This window comes from Dama dama, chromosome 15, assembly GCF_033118175.1.
Source record: "Dama dama isolate Ldn47 chromosome 15, ASM3311817v1, whole genome shotgun sequence".
Lineage (NCBI taxonomy): Eukaryota > Metazoa > Chordata > Mammalia > Artiodactyla > Cervidae > Dama > Dama dama.
Genome location: NC_083695.1, coordinates 87,322,887 through 87,339,377, shown reverse-complemented (window position 1 = coordinate 87,339,377; position 16,491 = coordinate 87,322,887). Strand labels below are relative to the sequence as shown.

Sequence of the window (16,491 nt, the reverse complement as noted above, 5' to 3'; positions counted from 1 at the left end):
TCTTTATTAGTTTTAAAAAATGAAAAAATTACGTGTAATGTTAGAAAATTGGGAGAAAAGAGAACACTACAGAAAAAGGGAAATCCTTTCTTTATTTTTAAACTGTTAAACATTTTTAACAGTTAAAATGGCTGTTGATGTGGTATATTTCAAATTTTTTCCTACATATTTAATTGTATAATATATAATGTTTCAACAGTGAATAATGACAGAACCCCTAAAATTTCTAAAGCATTTAAAATGGCTGTTTGATATTCTGTTGCTTATTTTAAAAATTATGCAGTTGTTCTGTAACTGGGCATCTTGATTATTTTGAAGTTTTCATTTGTGTTCATTGTTAGCCTTTATCTCTTGTGATTTTCTTGGAATAGATTCCTTGAAAATAGCTTCCTAGATTAAAGGGTATTGACTCAATTTTGTAGTTTTTAATAGTAAACATTTTTTTATATTTTAAAGGGTTGTCAGCTTGATATTTGCTCTTTTTAATTAAATTAAGGGGCTTCCCAGGTGGCTCAGTGGTTCGGAATCTGGCAGCCAGTTCAGGAGACGCGAGTTCGATCCCTGAGTCAGGAAGATACCCTGGAAAAGGAAATGGCAACCCACTCCAGTATTCCTTCCAGGATAATCTCATGGACAGAGGAGCCTGGTGGGCTATAGTCCATGGGGTCTCAAAGAGCAGCCTGAAAAGTTTCTGTTACTATTTACTTTCTCTGGCAGTTCTATGATAAATTTAAAGATCAACTTAGAGGTCTACACCATGAAACATCTGAAACCTGCACTCAAAGCTAACCTAACAATTGGAACTCTTTGGACTACTTCTGTAGAACCTTTGAGATTCTTGAAAAATATTTCTGGAGCCAAATGTGATTGATCTGCTGTTTTAAAATTCCTTTTTAGGCAGAGGAGCAGATTTGAGTAAGCCTCCATGTCGAAAAGCAAAGGAAGTCAGGAAAGAAAGGAAAAGGTTAAAACTCATGCAGCAGAACCCAGCTGGAGAACGCGAGGGCTTGCAAGCTCAGTGTCAGCCCTCATCTTTGCTCCCACCAAAGACTAAATCCAACCAACCCAAGTCACTTGAAGATTTAATTTTTGAATCTTTACCAGAGAATGCATCACACAAGTTAGAGGTACCTTGGAGGACATTTTTTTGTTTTTGTTGATTACCTTGTTTGTTTTCAGTTGAGGATTATACAGTTGATGTTTTGCTGTTTATATAATGGGAAATTAAAGTGAACTGGGATGGAGTGGCACTTAATATTTACTAAGTTAATTGCCTCTTAAGGAAAACTTTTTTTCCTTAAGATTTAAAAAGGTGGCTACTAAAGTTGTGAAAATTCCAGTTTTAGTGTTACTGTTATTTGTTACTCTGGCTTTTTGTACACGTTAATTGAAATTTATTCATTAGAGTGAAAAATTTTAAAATAATTTATTTAAAATTTCATTTTCGGCAGTTTTGGTTTAGATAGTGAAAGAAATGGATCACAGTAGGTAAATCACTGTTTCATTGATTTTTATATTCTGGTCTTGATCAAGGGAACAAATGGTATTACGTATGCAAGCCAGCAGTTTAGACATTATAAATAGAAATATGTCTGAATTTAGACAGTTTAGACATAATATGAATAGTTTTAGAGTATTCTTATTTTTCCCAAGTCAGTTTACATTCCAGGTTAAGTCTAGGTTTTTCAGTATTAGTTTGGTATATTTATAAAATTTTTTTCTGTAACATTTGCCATGATGACTTCATTATATTCTCCTACTTGATTAGTAACTGGTCAGCCTTTGAATTTATAGCTTAATGTCATCTAAGAATGTCACTTATCACTGAAAACCTGATGTTAAAAATTTACTTTGGTGCAGTTTAAACCTTAGGACAGTATATATTCTTAGACATAAGTTTTGACAATTTTCATTATTATAATTCCTTGGCTGTTGTGTTTTGGTATTAACTTTCTCCTTCCCAAATTATAAAAAGAATGGAACTTACCACTTAAAATACTTTATGAAGAGTCTTTTAGCTTTATTAGTAATGTATTCAGGGCAGCACGTTTCACCTAATACAACACTTCCTCAGTGGGCAGCTTTTAGTTTTTTAATTAATTGGAGGGTAATTGCTTTACAGTGTTGTATTGGTTTCTGCCATACGACAGTGTGAATCAGCCAAAAGTATACCTGTGTCCCCAACCTCTCGAGCCTCCCTCCCACCCCTGTAGGTTGTCATAAAGCACTGGGTTAAGCTCCTTGTGTTGTAAGCTTTTATTTTTTTTAATATGACACCCAGAATGGGTTGATTTTTGTTATCCACTAGGTGTCACTCTTTCATGAGAACAGCTCCTCATGGTACAAACAAGAAGTTTCCAGATAGGCCTTTCTATTACATTACATTTGATTTTGTATTTTACTATTCTGTTTTGCTAACATATTTTAACTGGTTAGTAAATAAGATTAAAGAAATGTCATCTGTTACTATGTATAGTTACCACTCGTAATGCCATCCTCATTTTACATATGAGGAAACTAAGGCACTGAGAGGTTAATTTATTTACTTGACTAAAATGATAACTTTGAGATTTGAGTACAGGGAACCTGACTTTAGAGTCTTTTTAAAGTATGCTATGGAATAGGAACAGTTTTTGAAAGTTGTCTTTTATACTTATATTAAAAAGTTGTAAGTTTAGAGTTAATGGTGTATGAATGAGTGTCCAAAAAATATATTCACATTTTCAGTCTTTTGAATTGTTTTACTAAAGGTGAGTTGTGTACAGCTAATATTAAAGAGTATTTGTGTCTCTGTCTTGAATGCCAGAACTAATCTGTTGTTTTATAGCTGAGGCAGTCTTAGGTAATTCAGTCAAAGAGCTTAGTCTTAGAATTTGGGCAGGAACCTCTGCCTTGTTAATGAGTCTATAATTTGGAAAAATAGTATTTTTTCTCTATTTATTAACAGTTGATCTTTAGAGTTAAAATATTGCTGTTACATGTTTCTGCTTTAATATTTGTATTGAAACTTTTGGGTCTTTGAGGGTGCGAGTAACTGTTAATGCATATTCAATGGAATAAATAAATGAATTAATGAACATTGTTTTTTACCTCCTTCTGAAGGTGAGGGTGGTGAGATCATCTCCACCAAGTTCACAGTTCAAAGCCACATTTCAGGAGTCTTACCAGGTCTATAAACGTTACCAGATGGTTGTTCACAGGGACCCGCCTGATAAACCAACTGTGAGCCAGGTCAGCAGGGCAAGTGTAATGTTTCTGAACAAATGAAAGTTCCCCTCTATTTGATATCACTGTGTGAATTCTTGGTTTATTTGTGGTGCATTTTATTTATGTTCAATTTGCAGTATGTCTGCAAAGAGATAGGACTATGGGATAATGGACATTCTGAAAGTGCAGATTTTACCACAGGCCATGTTAAGTGCCTTTTATGTATAATTTCAACATGGAAATGTTGAATCACCGTGTTTAAATCACCGTGTTAAAAATAACCGTGTTTAGATGCCTTTACTTAAGACTCAGTGAAAAACAGATCTCTAAATTAAAATATTTATTGGGAAAAAAAAGTTTTAAAAAAATCCCAGTTTTTATGGTAGCCATACTTTGCCCAGCACAGTTAACATGCTTTATCTCCATGTAGACGTCATGAATAGAAAGAGGTCCTAATAGCTAAATTACTCTTTGTTGATGTACAGGCCATATACAACTGAGTAGGACTAGAATGTTTTAATTGTAGAATGTTTTAATTGAAGTTCTCATATGAAGTCCTTGATTTGTAATTTTGTAAATCACATTACCCAAGAAAAATCTGGAGGGGGAAAAGCCCTTAATATAAGTAGAAGTGACAGAGCTAGTGTCAGTTACTATGGGCAACAATATTGACTCTGCTGTATGCAGCGAGTTACATGGATAAAGGGAGAAATTAAACCAAATAAATTGTCCCGGCCCTTGTGAGTTTAAATTTTTCATAAATATCGGTGTAAAGTTCATGCATCAGGCTCTGTGCTTGTCAGCCTGTTCCAAGGTTTACTCGTTTTATGAACAATGCCAGTGCTGAGCTTTGGCAGTGGATTTGCGGAGATCTTACTCTAGCCTCACCTTCAGAAGCATATCATCAGTTAGAGATGTTTCAATAGCATTTGCTTGTATTTTCCTTGCTCTGAAGGTGAGGTTAGTACCTGTCTCCTTTGAGGACCCAGAGTTCAAGTCGTCCTTCAGCCAGTCATTTTCTTTGTATGTCAAGTATCAAATGGCCATACACCAGGATCCGCCCGATGAATGTGGGAAGACCGAGGTAACGTTCACTAAACGTTTTTTCCTGTGCTGAGGTTGTCTATGAAGGAGCATACTGTATAACCTTCTTATGCCATTTTCTTATGTGTTAAGTGGAGCTGATGGTTCTTGCAGGGTGTATTCCTGAACTTTTGTGAAAACGAGTCATACATGTGATCATTTTAAATCCCTCAGAAAAAAAGGACGTGTCCTTACTCAATGTTCTCTCCAGGAGCCTGAGTGTCGCATGTTTATAGACCAGTCGTCGGGCTGTCAGCCGACGTCACTGCATGCACCGTGTGTGCCAGGCTGTGCCACAGCCCACAGGGGGGCGTCTCTGTCTTCAAGGCATTGATGTTCACACGGGAAAGAGGAACCAGTGAACAAATACAGCTTAACAAGAAGCACATGGAAAAAACCGAATACGTTGAGGTTGTTTCAGTTCAGTTGCTCAGTTGTGTCCGACTCTTTGTGACCCCATGGACTGCAGCACGCCAGGCTTCCCTGTCTATCACCCAGGGGTGAGGTTGTATAGAGCATCATTTGACAAGCCTTTATTGAGGGCCTGTTTTTTTCCAGCTGCAGATATTTAGATGAGTAAGAGATTGCATACTTTTCACAGTTGGACGGTGATGTCTTGGAAGAAAGATGCCAACAGATGCAGAAGGATTGAAGTTTTGATTTTTGTGTCTTTTTAATGACACAGAATGTGTTAGCTTAAAAAAGATGGTTAATAGGGCAGGAGTTAATGCTGCATGTTCCCTGTGAGAAGGCTGACTCTGGGTCTCCCAGAGCCTTTCTAGTTAAAGTGTAGTCTGCAGACCAGCAGCATCAGTGTCACTGGGAACACAGAATCTCAGGTTTCCCCTCAGACCTACTGAATCAAAGTCCACATTGTGAACTAGGTCTCCAGGTGATTTCATATGCACGTTTCGATTTGAGAAGTGCTCCCACAAATTCCCTGTTGAGACCCGTAGCTGTGGGTGGTAGCATTTATAGATAAGGATTCTGCCAGGTGCAAGAAAGTCTCCTTTGATACTCTCAGGAGGTCTTAATTCCTTTCTGCACGTTACTCTTTCCTACTACCCTTGAGATTCTGGCCTTGTGCCTTCCTGCTTCCCAGGTATGGATAGTTGGGCAAAAACACGTCTGATGTGTTCCCACTAAACCTCGACTGCTCCCCCTGGCCCTGACTCCGTTTTTGGGCTTCAGTCCTCTATGGGGTCCACTCCACTGGGGAGATAGATGGGTAAGCAATTCCAGTGCTGTTCGAGTTAGCTGGTGGATTAGTAAGGAAAGCCACCTTAGTGTGAGACTGAAGTGAGAGAGGATTTTCTGAAAGAAGTGACATCTGAGCCAAGTCCAAAAAGATCAGTGCCACTTAACCTCCAGGCAGGCTCTAGGACAGTGTTATATTTAGGCTCAAGGTATATTTGAGGTTTTTTAAAATGGCTTATATTTACATTCACTACCATCAGCAGTACGGAACTCTGAATATGAGATTTGATCTTTTGTTTACATTGAAATACATAGTGTATTTCTTTATTATAACCAAATCAGTTCAATTCAGTTGCTCAGTCATGTCCGACTCTTTGCGACCCCATGGACTGCAGCATGCCAGGCTTCCCTGTCCATCACCAACTCTGGAGCTTGCTCAAACTTCTGTCCATCGAGTTGGTGATGCCATCCAACCATCTCATCCTCTGTCGTCCCCTTCTCCTCCTGCCTTCAGTCTGTCATGGGTTTGCCTTAATGATTCATTTTATAGGATCACATACTTATAGAAAATTCATACTGGTGGGAAAGTTTGTGATTGTTTAGCACTTTGATTTCATACAAGTGATTATATTTAGCTTTGATAAATTTTTTAACTTCATTCGTAGAATTTTATTTATCTTGCGTCTAACTGAATTCATATGGAGTTTTCAGAGATATTTGAATGATACTGTTTTTCATATGGGTCAGTTTGTCATGTCTCTGAATGTAGTTTCTAAGAAGTAACATGAGATAGCATTTTGTAAGTCAAGACTGTGCTGTGCTTTTATTTCTTTATAACAGTTTTGTTGTTGTTTAGTCACTTAAGTCGTGTCTGACTCTGCAACCCCATGGACTGCAGCACACCAGGCTTCCCTGTCCTTCATTGTCTCCCAGAGTTTGCTCAAACTCATGTCCATTGAGTCGATGATGCCATCTAATCTTGTCATCCTCTGTCATCTCCTTCTCCTCCTGTCCTCATTCTTTCTCAGTATCGGGATCTTTTCCAGTGAGTTGGTTCTTTGCATCAGGTGGCTCAGTTATTGGAGCTTCAGCTTCAGCCTCAGTCCTTTCAATGGATAGTCAGGGTTAATTTCCTTTAGGATTGATTGGTTTGATCTCCTTGCTGTCCAGGGGACTCTCAAGCATCTTCTCCAGCACCACAGTTCTAAAGTATCAGTTCTTCAGCACACCGCTGCCTTGATGGTCCAGCTCTCATCATAGCTGTACATGACTACTGGAAAAATCGTGCTTTGACTATATGGACCTTGGATGTATAATTCACGTAGTGTACAGTTTACCCATTTGAAGTGTGTGACTGAATGGTTTTTAGTATATTCAGAGTCATGCAGCCATTATCACTAACGCCAGAAGGTTTTCATCATCCAAAAAAGAAACCTCAACCCCAGAGTGGTCACTCATTATCCTTCAGACATCCCAGTTCTAGGCAACCATATTCTACTTTCTGTTCTTGGATTTCTTTAATCTGGACAATTCAGGTAAATGAAATTGTATCATACTGGTCTCTTGTTGACTGGCTTCTTTCGCTTAGCATTTTTGCAGGCTTCATCCATGTTGTAGCGTGTGTCAGTACTTCATTCCATTTTGTGGCTGGATAATATTTTGTTGTATGGATGTACCAGATTCTGTTTCTCTGTTCATCCATTGATGGCCATTTGAGTGGTTTTCATTTTGGGCTTATATAGAAGGCTTTGCTATGGATATTCATGGACAGGTTTTTATTATTAATGGGCATATGTTTTCATTTCTCTTGGGTATATACCTAGGAGTGGAATTGCTAGGTCATAGGAACGAATAAATGTAAATAAATAAATAAAAACTCTGTGTTTACCTTTTGAGGAACTGCCATACTGTTTTTCAAAGTGCTTCCCTTTTTAAATTCTTGGTCATCTGAGTTGGTGTGAAGTGGTATCTCATTGAGGGTGTGTTTATTTTTTTGGCTGCACCTCAGCACGTCCCCCAACTAGGAACTGAATCTGAACCCCCTGTGTTGGAAGCACAGGGTGTTAAGCACTGGACCACTAGGGAAGTCCCTTCATTGAGGTTTTGATTCGCAAAGGAAATGGCATCCCACTCCAGTATTCTTGCCTGGAGAATCCCATGGACAGAGCCTGGCAGGCTACAGTTCGTGGGATCGCAAGAGTCGGACACGACTTAGCAGCTAAACCACCACCACCGATGGCTAATGATATTGAGCATCTTTTCATTTGCTTTTTGGGGCAGTTTGTATATTTTCTTTGAGTAAATGTCTGCTTACATATTTTGCCCATTTAAAATTTTTTGCCCATTTTATTTTATTTTTTTGCCCATTTTAAAAAATATTAGAAAAGTTTTAGATATTTTAAAGTAGTAAAAATATTTTTTAAAGATTAGAAAATATCTTCCATTCTGTGGGTTATTTATATCTCTAGTAGAATTTTTAATTTTAAAATCCATTTTGTTTGATACTGGTATAGCCATCCCATCTACTTGTGGTTTCTGTTTGCATGATATGTATATACTATTTTATTGTCAGTCTGTGTCTTTGAGTTTCAAGTATGTTTCTTTTAGTCACTGTATTTTTGGATCTTCTTTTTTTGTTTGTTTTAATTTGGAGGGAGAGCAGTTTCTTCCACTTAGCTGAAGTGTTTAATCAATCCATATTTAATGTTGTTAATGATGGAGTTGGATTTATGTCTTCATTTCACTTTTGTTCTGTGTTTCATGTCTTTCTTCTTTTATTTCTTTACTGTTTTCTTTTGCACTAACGAATATTTTCTAGTGTAGGATTTCAATTACTCTTAATTTTTTCACTATGTATTTTTGAGATGTTCTCTTAGTAGCTGCTCTAGGCTTACCATATACCTGTTGACCTACAGGAGTGACTTCAGATTTATGCCAGCTTGAGTCCAGTGAGGAATAAAATGCTGTTGCTGTTGAGCTCCAGTCCCTCTTCCCACTTTGTGTGCTATTTATAATTTATATATGTTGTGATCTCAATATATGTTCTTTAGTTATTACCTTATATGACTTTATGTCTTTTACAAAGCTGAGAGGAGAAATAGGAACAAGTATTCATTTATGATTTGTTAAAATTAACCTTAACTTCCGTTTCTGGTTCTGTTCATCTCTTCCTGTGTATTCGAGTTACCATCTAATATAATTTTCTTACTGTAGTTCACCTTTGTTTCCATCCATCTTCTTTACGATGTTGTCACATATATTACTTTTCTATATGTTACTGTCCCAACAATGCAATTATATACACATTGTTGGATGCATTTGGTTTTAACATCAGAGAAGAAAGGAGAATATGCATTTGTATTCGAGAAGCCTCTGATGATACTCCCTGGAGCCTCAGCCTTGGGCATTGCACAGTCACCCCACAACGACAGTGGTTTTAGTAGTGTTCTCTTTGTCTCTTTCCCTGATCTCTTGGTTAAAGTGTTTGTTGTTTCAAATCTAGGTCTTAGGCTTCACCATTTGCTGACTGGTTGCCGTATTTTCAGCAGTGCCCTGGAGCATCAATTACTCTGTAGTTTGATTTATTAAATTTAGTTGCCTTTGCAGCTTCAGTTCTTGAGGCCAGTCTTTGAGGTTTTTTTCTGACCCCATTCAGCCATGTCTGACTCTGCGACCCTTTTTGACTGTAGCCCGCCAGGCCCCTCTGTCCAGGGGATTTTCCAGGCAAGAATACTGGAGTGGGTTGCTGTTTCCCTTCTCCAGGGGATCTTCCCGACCCAAAGATTGAACCTGTGTCTCCTGTGTTGCAGGTGGATTCTTTACCTGCTGAGCCATCAGGGCTCTTCTTCACTGTGTTTTTTAACACTTTCCTTCTGGTAAAGCAGGTGGCCTACAGTTGGAGAGAGAGAGAGAGAGAGAGGGAGAGAGGGAGAGAGAGAGAGGGGGGAGGAGGGGGAGAGGAGGGGGGGGAGGGGGGGAGAGGGAGAGGGAGAGGGAGATTGTCAGTTGGAGAGAGGGAGAGGGAGAGGGAGAGAGAGATTGTCTCTGTTCTTATGGCCCTCCTGTGCCCCCTTGTGTCCATGCTTTGGAGCTGCGAGCAGGGACAGTTCCTTTCTGCTTTATGAACAGGGCACTGGTCAGGAACTTGGTCCTAGTTCTGATCTTTTTTAGGTAGATTATTAAACTTGGGGCTTATTAAGAGAGAATTTTAAGACCTGTGAGCTGCCCTAATGGTAGTTCTGTGTCGGGAGATGGTCACTGCTGCAGGTGACTCCTTTACTTGCTGGCTTTTTATCCTAGAAATTCTTCCTTCACTTGGCAAATCCTTGCTCAGAGATAGAGAGTAAGTTCTCTGTGGTGCTGGCTGCCTAGAGAAACTGATGTGGACATGCTGCTCTGCTCCTCAGTCTCCATGTGTGGCGGTCTATACTGAAGGAACCTAATTCTTGTCGTGGAGTATGAGTTTTCCTCCTACTTGGGTACGGTTTTCTATGTGAGTAACCAGCTGGTGTCCCAGTGCTCAGAGACAGGAAGAAAAGTTCTCCATTGGAAAGTTCAAGTGATCTGACCTGCTTTCCTGGCTCCAGGCAGCAGCTCTGTTTTGTGGTTTTGTCCATATAATGGGCCAAACTAATTTAATTATGTTCAAGAAAATACATTTTTGCTTTTGTTGTTGTAAAACATTTGAAGTAAATAACAGTCAGCATACTAACTTGGGAACTTTAAACAACCATATCAATGCAGAAAATCCATTTTTAACTCTGTTGGTAACTGTAAAATAAAATCACTTAGGCACCCCAAGAAGTAGGTTATTTTTTGAGAGATTTGATGAGGATATAAATAAATATAGATTGCTTTGATATCCAGAATAGCAAGTCAGTTCTTTTTAGTAACATCTTTAGAAAAGAAACGGATAATTGCAGAGGGTGAGATTGTATGAGACTTCATAAATGATTCTGTATGTTTGTTTCCATTACTGTTTTCAATCATTCAGGTAGATATCAGATTTTCAGAAAATAATACTATCTAGATAAAATAAAGCGGGAGTAATTTGTGACCTATCTTTTGTATAATACAATATAAAGCCAGCATTTAAGAATCTTTGTTTTTTCAAAATACAAGTAATTCCATAGGATACAAATATGGGATTTTTAGCTAAAATTTTATTGATGTTATAGATAATGCCATTATCTAATAGTATTAAGTGCCAGTAGATCTCGGCTCTTCTAAACTATGTGGAGGACAGGCCGTAGCCATAGCTCCAGTAGTCGCATTACAATTCTGAGGCATTGACTGAATTGTTTTCCAGATTTTATTATGGACTTTCAGACAAAGGGAAATTGAGAGAATGGTATACTGACTACCTTGTTTCCATATCTAGATTCAACACGGGTTAGTTTTCTGTGTTTGCTTTATCTCTTTTTGTGTGTTGAATCATTCTTTGTTTTTTTTTATTTTTTCTTGATTGGACATACTGTAGTTTATTCAAGCAGTCTCTAGTTAATGGACATGGGACTTGTTTCTAATCTTCTGCTGTTTTAGATAGTATAATTTTGTCATTTTGCCTTTGGGTAGAGGTGTACTTTTTTGCTTGATCTGACCTAGTGCATCAAAGGACAAGAGCTCATAGAATTTTGCTAGTTATTGTCAAATTCCCTCCATGGTTGTACTGTCTTTACTCCAGAGTATGAGAGTGTCTTTCTCCATAGCACTCCCAAATGAATTGGTCTCAGACTTTGTGGATTTTTTTTTTTTTTGGTATCCTTAGTTAATTTTTAGAGTATGGAAAGGATGTTAGGAAGAAGTTTCTTATTTTGGATGATCTCTGTGATCATAAGCTGAAATGTATATAAAGAATTTTGTTTTGTATTTATATTTTATATAGTTTAATGAAACAGGTTAGAGACTGATGCTGATGGGAACAGAAAAGTGGAAAGGAGTAAGCAGAAACATTCTAAGGGATCATGAAGTCGACAGGACTGTTGTCCTAACTAGGAATATTTTTAACAAGGTTTAAAAATAATCTTTCTAAGAGTGTCTTTAATGACTCAACATTTTTCTCAATTAGAATAGGGATCTGCTATATTAAATTTAATGAGTGAATACAGATTATTTCCTTAATAAAACTTGTAAGCAGTAAGAGATTAGACCTTGTCTGGTCTGTAAGAAGTCTGCACTCAAGAGATTGGCTTACACTGTGTCCCTTTCTGTCCTCACTGTAGGATAATTGTGTGATGTGATTTTGTGTTTGTATATGTGTGTATCATATCATAGTTGCATTATTATAGAATTAAAGGGAATTTCATTTAAATTTTAAGAGCAGTATATATTCCTCTCCTTTTTTAAAAAAAATTATTGCTTAAATAGTTTGTTACAGAACAACTTTTCTCATTTTGAATTTGGAGGTACTATATATACAACTGAATACAAAGAGGAACGAAAGGTATCAAAACCAAACTTGTGATTCTCTGCTCATGTGACATAAACCAGCTTTGTGTATTACCTGAAATATAGTTGGGGTCAGTACGGAAAGTAAACCTGGCTTGAGTGGTCTGCTCGTAAGTCACTGTGTGGCAGTGTATTGGGTGTTGTCTGGTGTCATGCAGGGAGGGCCCTCTGGTGGCACCGTTGTTATCTGCCCCCTCTTCTTTGCCGACCACTCCTTGGTTGGGGGGGGGGGGGGGCTGGGCAGATGCTGCCTTTGGCTTGTGACTCCTCTGACTTTATTCTTCTTCCAGTGTGTTCACAAGGATCTTTCTTGAACTGCTTGTTCTGTGGCTTTGTTATCTGCAGTGGACACCTGCCTCCTTTTAATAAGTCCCTGTTACAGGTCTGTATTGGGCTTCCCTTGTGGCTCAGCTGGTAAAGAATCCGCCTGCAATGCGGGTTTGATCCCTGGGTTGGGAAGATCCCCTGAGAAGGGAAAGGCTACCCACTCCAGTATTCTGGCCTGGAGAATTCCATGGACTGTATAGTCCATGGGGTTGCAAAGAGTCGGACAGGACTGAGTGACTTTCATTTTCACTTTCACAGATCTGTACTACAGAGAACTTCCTCCTATAAGTGTGCTGTTCTCTAATTAAACAGAGGAGGTTCTCAGGCTTCATGGTCACCCTGTTTCATGTTTTCATTTTCCCTTTTATTATGTCACACATTCACAAGTTAGCGACAAGAAAATATGGTAGTGGGAGATGAAAGTAGTTTATCACTTGCTCGATGTCTTTGTTAACAGTAAAGTCACTTTTCTGGCATAAGTCACAGAGCCCATCATCTTTGTTTCTGTTCAGATTGTTTGAAACACAGTGCTCTTTGAATCTATGGATGAAGATAGTGGAAATGTTTTCTTAGGCCACAAGTACGCAGTTGAATAACACCAGACAGTTACTCTCTATTTGTTTGTAGATAGCCATGACATTGACAGTGTTACTTATCATTTATTGTTTTTTTAAAGAAATCTTTAAACAGGCTTTTTTAAAAGAAAAAGATGAACAAAGTTTGTTTTTTACAGTAGTTTTAGGTTAAGAAGCTTTTTGGAAAGACGTTCACATATTATTTGAAAGACCTATCACTAGGATTAATATATCTGAATTATGTATTTTTACCTTAATTTTATAAAGAACCTTAAGATGGAAAATTTCGAGTGTTTGTAGGGATAATAGTACAGTGAACCCTGTATGCCCGTTGCCCAGCTTCAACACTGTCGGCACTTAGCCTTATTTCCCCTTGCCACCTTTTGTTTGTTGTCCCTGAAATTATGCTCTTTTATCTATAAATACTTCAAATTTTTTGGCTTATTCCATCAAGCAGTCTTGTATAACTTTAAAAGTTACAATGATTGAGGTCATTTCATGCTATCCTAAAGCACTGTTTTCTGATATTAGTTCAGAGAACTTACTGTGAGAGACTCACACATCGGGAGACCTCTACTTCTGAGGGATATTTATTTTGGGGGAAGTTACCTTAGAATCGGGCATAAATGATTAGACAGTAAGCATGGTAAAGAAAAGGTTGCCATGGGTCTCTTCTGACCCCAGGGAGAACGGAAAGGAAGTAGCATCCTGAGAATACCAGACTCTTGTCTCACTCCAGCCGCTAGGCGGCGCTCTAGATACAGAGCAGGTTTGCTCTTAACATCCAGGCTCTGTCCCTACGGGATGTGTGTTTACAGCCTAAGAAGTATGGATAATGCTTTTCTTCTGCCATTTATTAGAATTACTTTGCATTGAGGCATTGAACATGATAATTGCAAATGATTCTTTGCTTGTTAAAGATGTATTTTCCAGATCTTAACCTAGAGTGAAGCTTTCAGATTTGTTTTCCCTTAATAGCCTTACTCCATGTGTATGAAAATAATAACAACATCCTATGTTTAGAAAATTACTCACTGTATCGTAGTGACATTTTCCTCCAGTTATGCAGAGAAACCAGACAGTTTTGTCCAGGATAGGTATATGCTATTTTATAAATACCTAACTGTCATAATCAGTAGAATTTGAGTGATGGCAAAGGGTGAGCATTTTGAAATCTTAAGATATTTTTTCAGGCTACTTTTTGAGTGAAGTAGAGCGCTTGAAGTAGAGGGCAACATGTGTACAATTTAGTCAAAAAAGCCGCGTTCTGTGAGCAGCCCCTAAGTCAGGACAGTTTTGTGTCGTAGTCTCTCTTGAGGTGTGCTGCACGACATTTTTTTATTAATAATAGTTAAAGTATCAAAGTTTTAAAATAATTTACTTAAATAGAGCAGAGGCCATGGTTTTATCCCCATGTCATACTGTTAATTCTGAGGAAGATGCTAGGGTTAGAGTTAAACCAGCAGTGGGAACATTTTTTTCTAAAAGTTCTTTCTTTAGGTCAAGAATTTCCAAAACTTGTCTCAGGTCATAAAATCATAGCATCATAAAACGTGGAAGGACCTTCATGATTGTATAGAGGGTATGGATAGGATATGGATTCACTCCTTTATTTAGAGAATTAATTTGTCCAGGGTAACACAGGTGGTGAGTGGCAGAGCATTGTCTCCAAATTTCAGTGCTTTTTTCACTAGACCATGGTGTTGCCATGTTAAGGCATAAAAGTGGGCCGAAATAATTAACCTCAAATAACCGACACCAGTGAATGAACTGTTCAACATAAAGCAAAATTTCCAGACAATTGAAACATTTTCATTGTTAAGATTTTATGTGTTCTGATCATTTGAAATGAGTCTTCTCCAAATGTATCGTGTTCTTCCTCGCCTTCTGTCCCAGAACACTGAGCAAGACTCGTGAGAGTGGCACTCACATCCTCAGGCGTGTTCTGCCATCACAGCATTTCTGTGTACCACCTGCCGGCACTCACATCCTCAGGCGTGTTCTGCCATCACAGCATTTCTGTGTACCACCTGCCCTCACACTACTGCTTTTTTCCTTAAAGTTACTCTGTTTTCGTCCTGTTTCCCTTCTCTTTTTGTGCTTGGTTTTTGCGGTGTTTGTCTAGTTTGGCATTCTTGCCCTTCCTAATTTGTGGTTTCTTGATGTGTTTGTAAAAATATTTATTGAGCACATACTGTGTGCCTTGTGGTGTCTGAGAGGCATTTGCTCTGGTCAGCAAATGAGTGAGTAAGTCAGATCAGTGATCCGTTGCTCTGGTGGCGCTCACATCCTAGGGTGGGAGGGAGTGGTCAGAGATAGTCATTTGAGACGAGCTGTACTCAATGAGCAAATTACACAGTAGGCCAGCAGCGGGTAACTGTAAAGGAAGGCAGAACAGGTGTAAGAGAAGAGTGGATGGTTTAGTTACTGGCTTGGAAACTGGATCACCAAGTTAATTGTTAGTACAGTTAGCAGTCAAGGGGAAAATGGGGAAGGGAGCTGGAGGGTTTCTTCTGCACATTGGGGACAGAAGCACTGGGACATGCCTTTTTGAGTCCTCATTGTAACCTTTATTGCTTTCTTCTGGAGTTTGAATGTCTGAAATTCTAGAGTAGTTTGCTAATTGATCTCTAGTTGAGGTATTCTTTAATGTAATAGTTTATAGTTAATATGTAGCTACTTATACTGTCTTCTGGAAGCTGAGGAATGAGACTGTGAGCAGGATGTTTGGTGTCAAATTTAATGTGTGGCACTGAGTGGACGGTGATTCTTGATTAACCACCTGCAGGAAGAGAGACGTGCCCTGTGATAAATGATCTGGCTTGAATAGTGTGAAGATGATACCAGTACTAGTAGATAGCCTTGGTGTGTTTACCATCCTGGAAATTTTGGATAAGAATGTTGATGACAGGTAGTCTGAATAGCATCACAGGTAACAGTGTGGACTCCGATCAGACACTTGCCTTAAGTCTCATCTTCCCCACTTACTACCTGTGTAGCTTGGAGCAGGTTTCTGCTTCCTCTGCTTTCTGCTCTTCAGGTTCCTCATTTGTGAGCATGGGGAGAACAGCACATGGGGCTCATTGTGAGAACTAAGTCAAGGTAAAGGTGCTTGGCTAAATACTCATCACCTAAACCAGTTGCTGGGATGTGGATGATGATAAACCATTTGGAAGCATCAGAGACACCGAGGTCAAGAGCAAACAAGTGATACTTCTGGTTCATCCAGCCAGCATTTGCAAATTATAGTTTTCCTCATTTTGTTCTTCCATTTTAATTGTTATATTTGTTTGAATTAAAAGATCTCATATGTTTTAAATTTTAATATTAAATTAGTTCTTTCAAAGGAAAAAAGTAGTAATACTCTAAACCATTCAGTTTGGTTCATCAACGTGTAATTTTACTCTTTGAAATCCTATTATACCGCCTGAAACTTCTAAAATATATCATTTGGTGAAGATTCATATGTATATTTCTTAATTGCTTTACTTAGAACTGGCAATAAAGGAACTGTGGATGTTTCTGTGCCTTGCCTCTGGTGGTGGAGCTTCTTGCTTAGTCTGCGAATAGATCCCTCCTTTTGAAAAATAAGCTATATTTGATTAGACTACCATAATCTATGGTATAATTTGTGTTCATATGCTGACTTATAAAG

General features: G+C 38.3%; 1 protein-coding gene across 11 annotated transcripts in view; it reads left to right on the top strand.

Moving 5' to 3' along the window:
* The window catches only part of ATE1 (arginyltransferase 1), a 154,596-nt gene that overhangs the window by 16,196 nt on the left and 121,909 nt on the right, over positions 1-16,491 (top strand). For 8 of the 11 annotated variants that reach the window (XM_061162796.1, XM_061162795.1, XM_061162802.1 and 5 more), the window contains 3 exons: positions 898-1,127; positions 3,103-3,231; positions 4,163-4,291. In XM_061162796.1, the coding sequence (XP_061018779.1) occupies positions 898-1,127; positions 3,103-3,231; positions 4,163-4,291 (488 nt within the window). The remainder of the gene's footprint in view (positions 1-897; positions 1,128-3,102; positions 3,232-4,162; positions 4,292-16,491) is intronic. The other 3 variants (XM_061162800.1, XM_061162799.1, XM_061162798.1) reach the window with 2 other exon arrangements.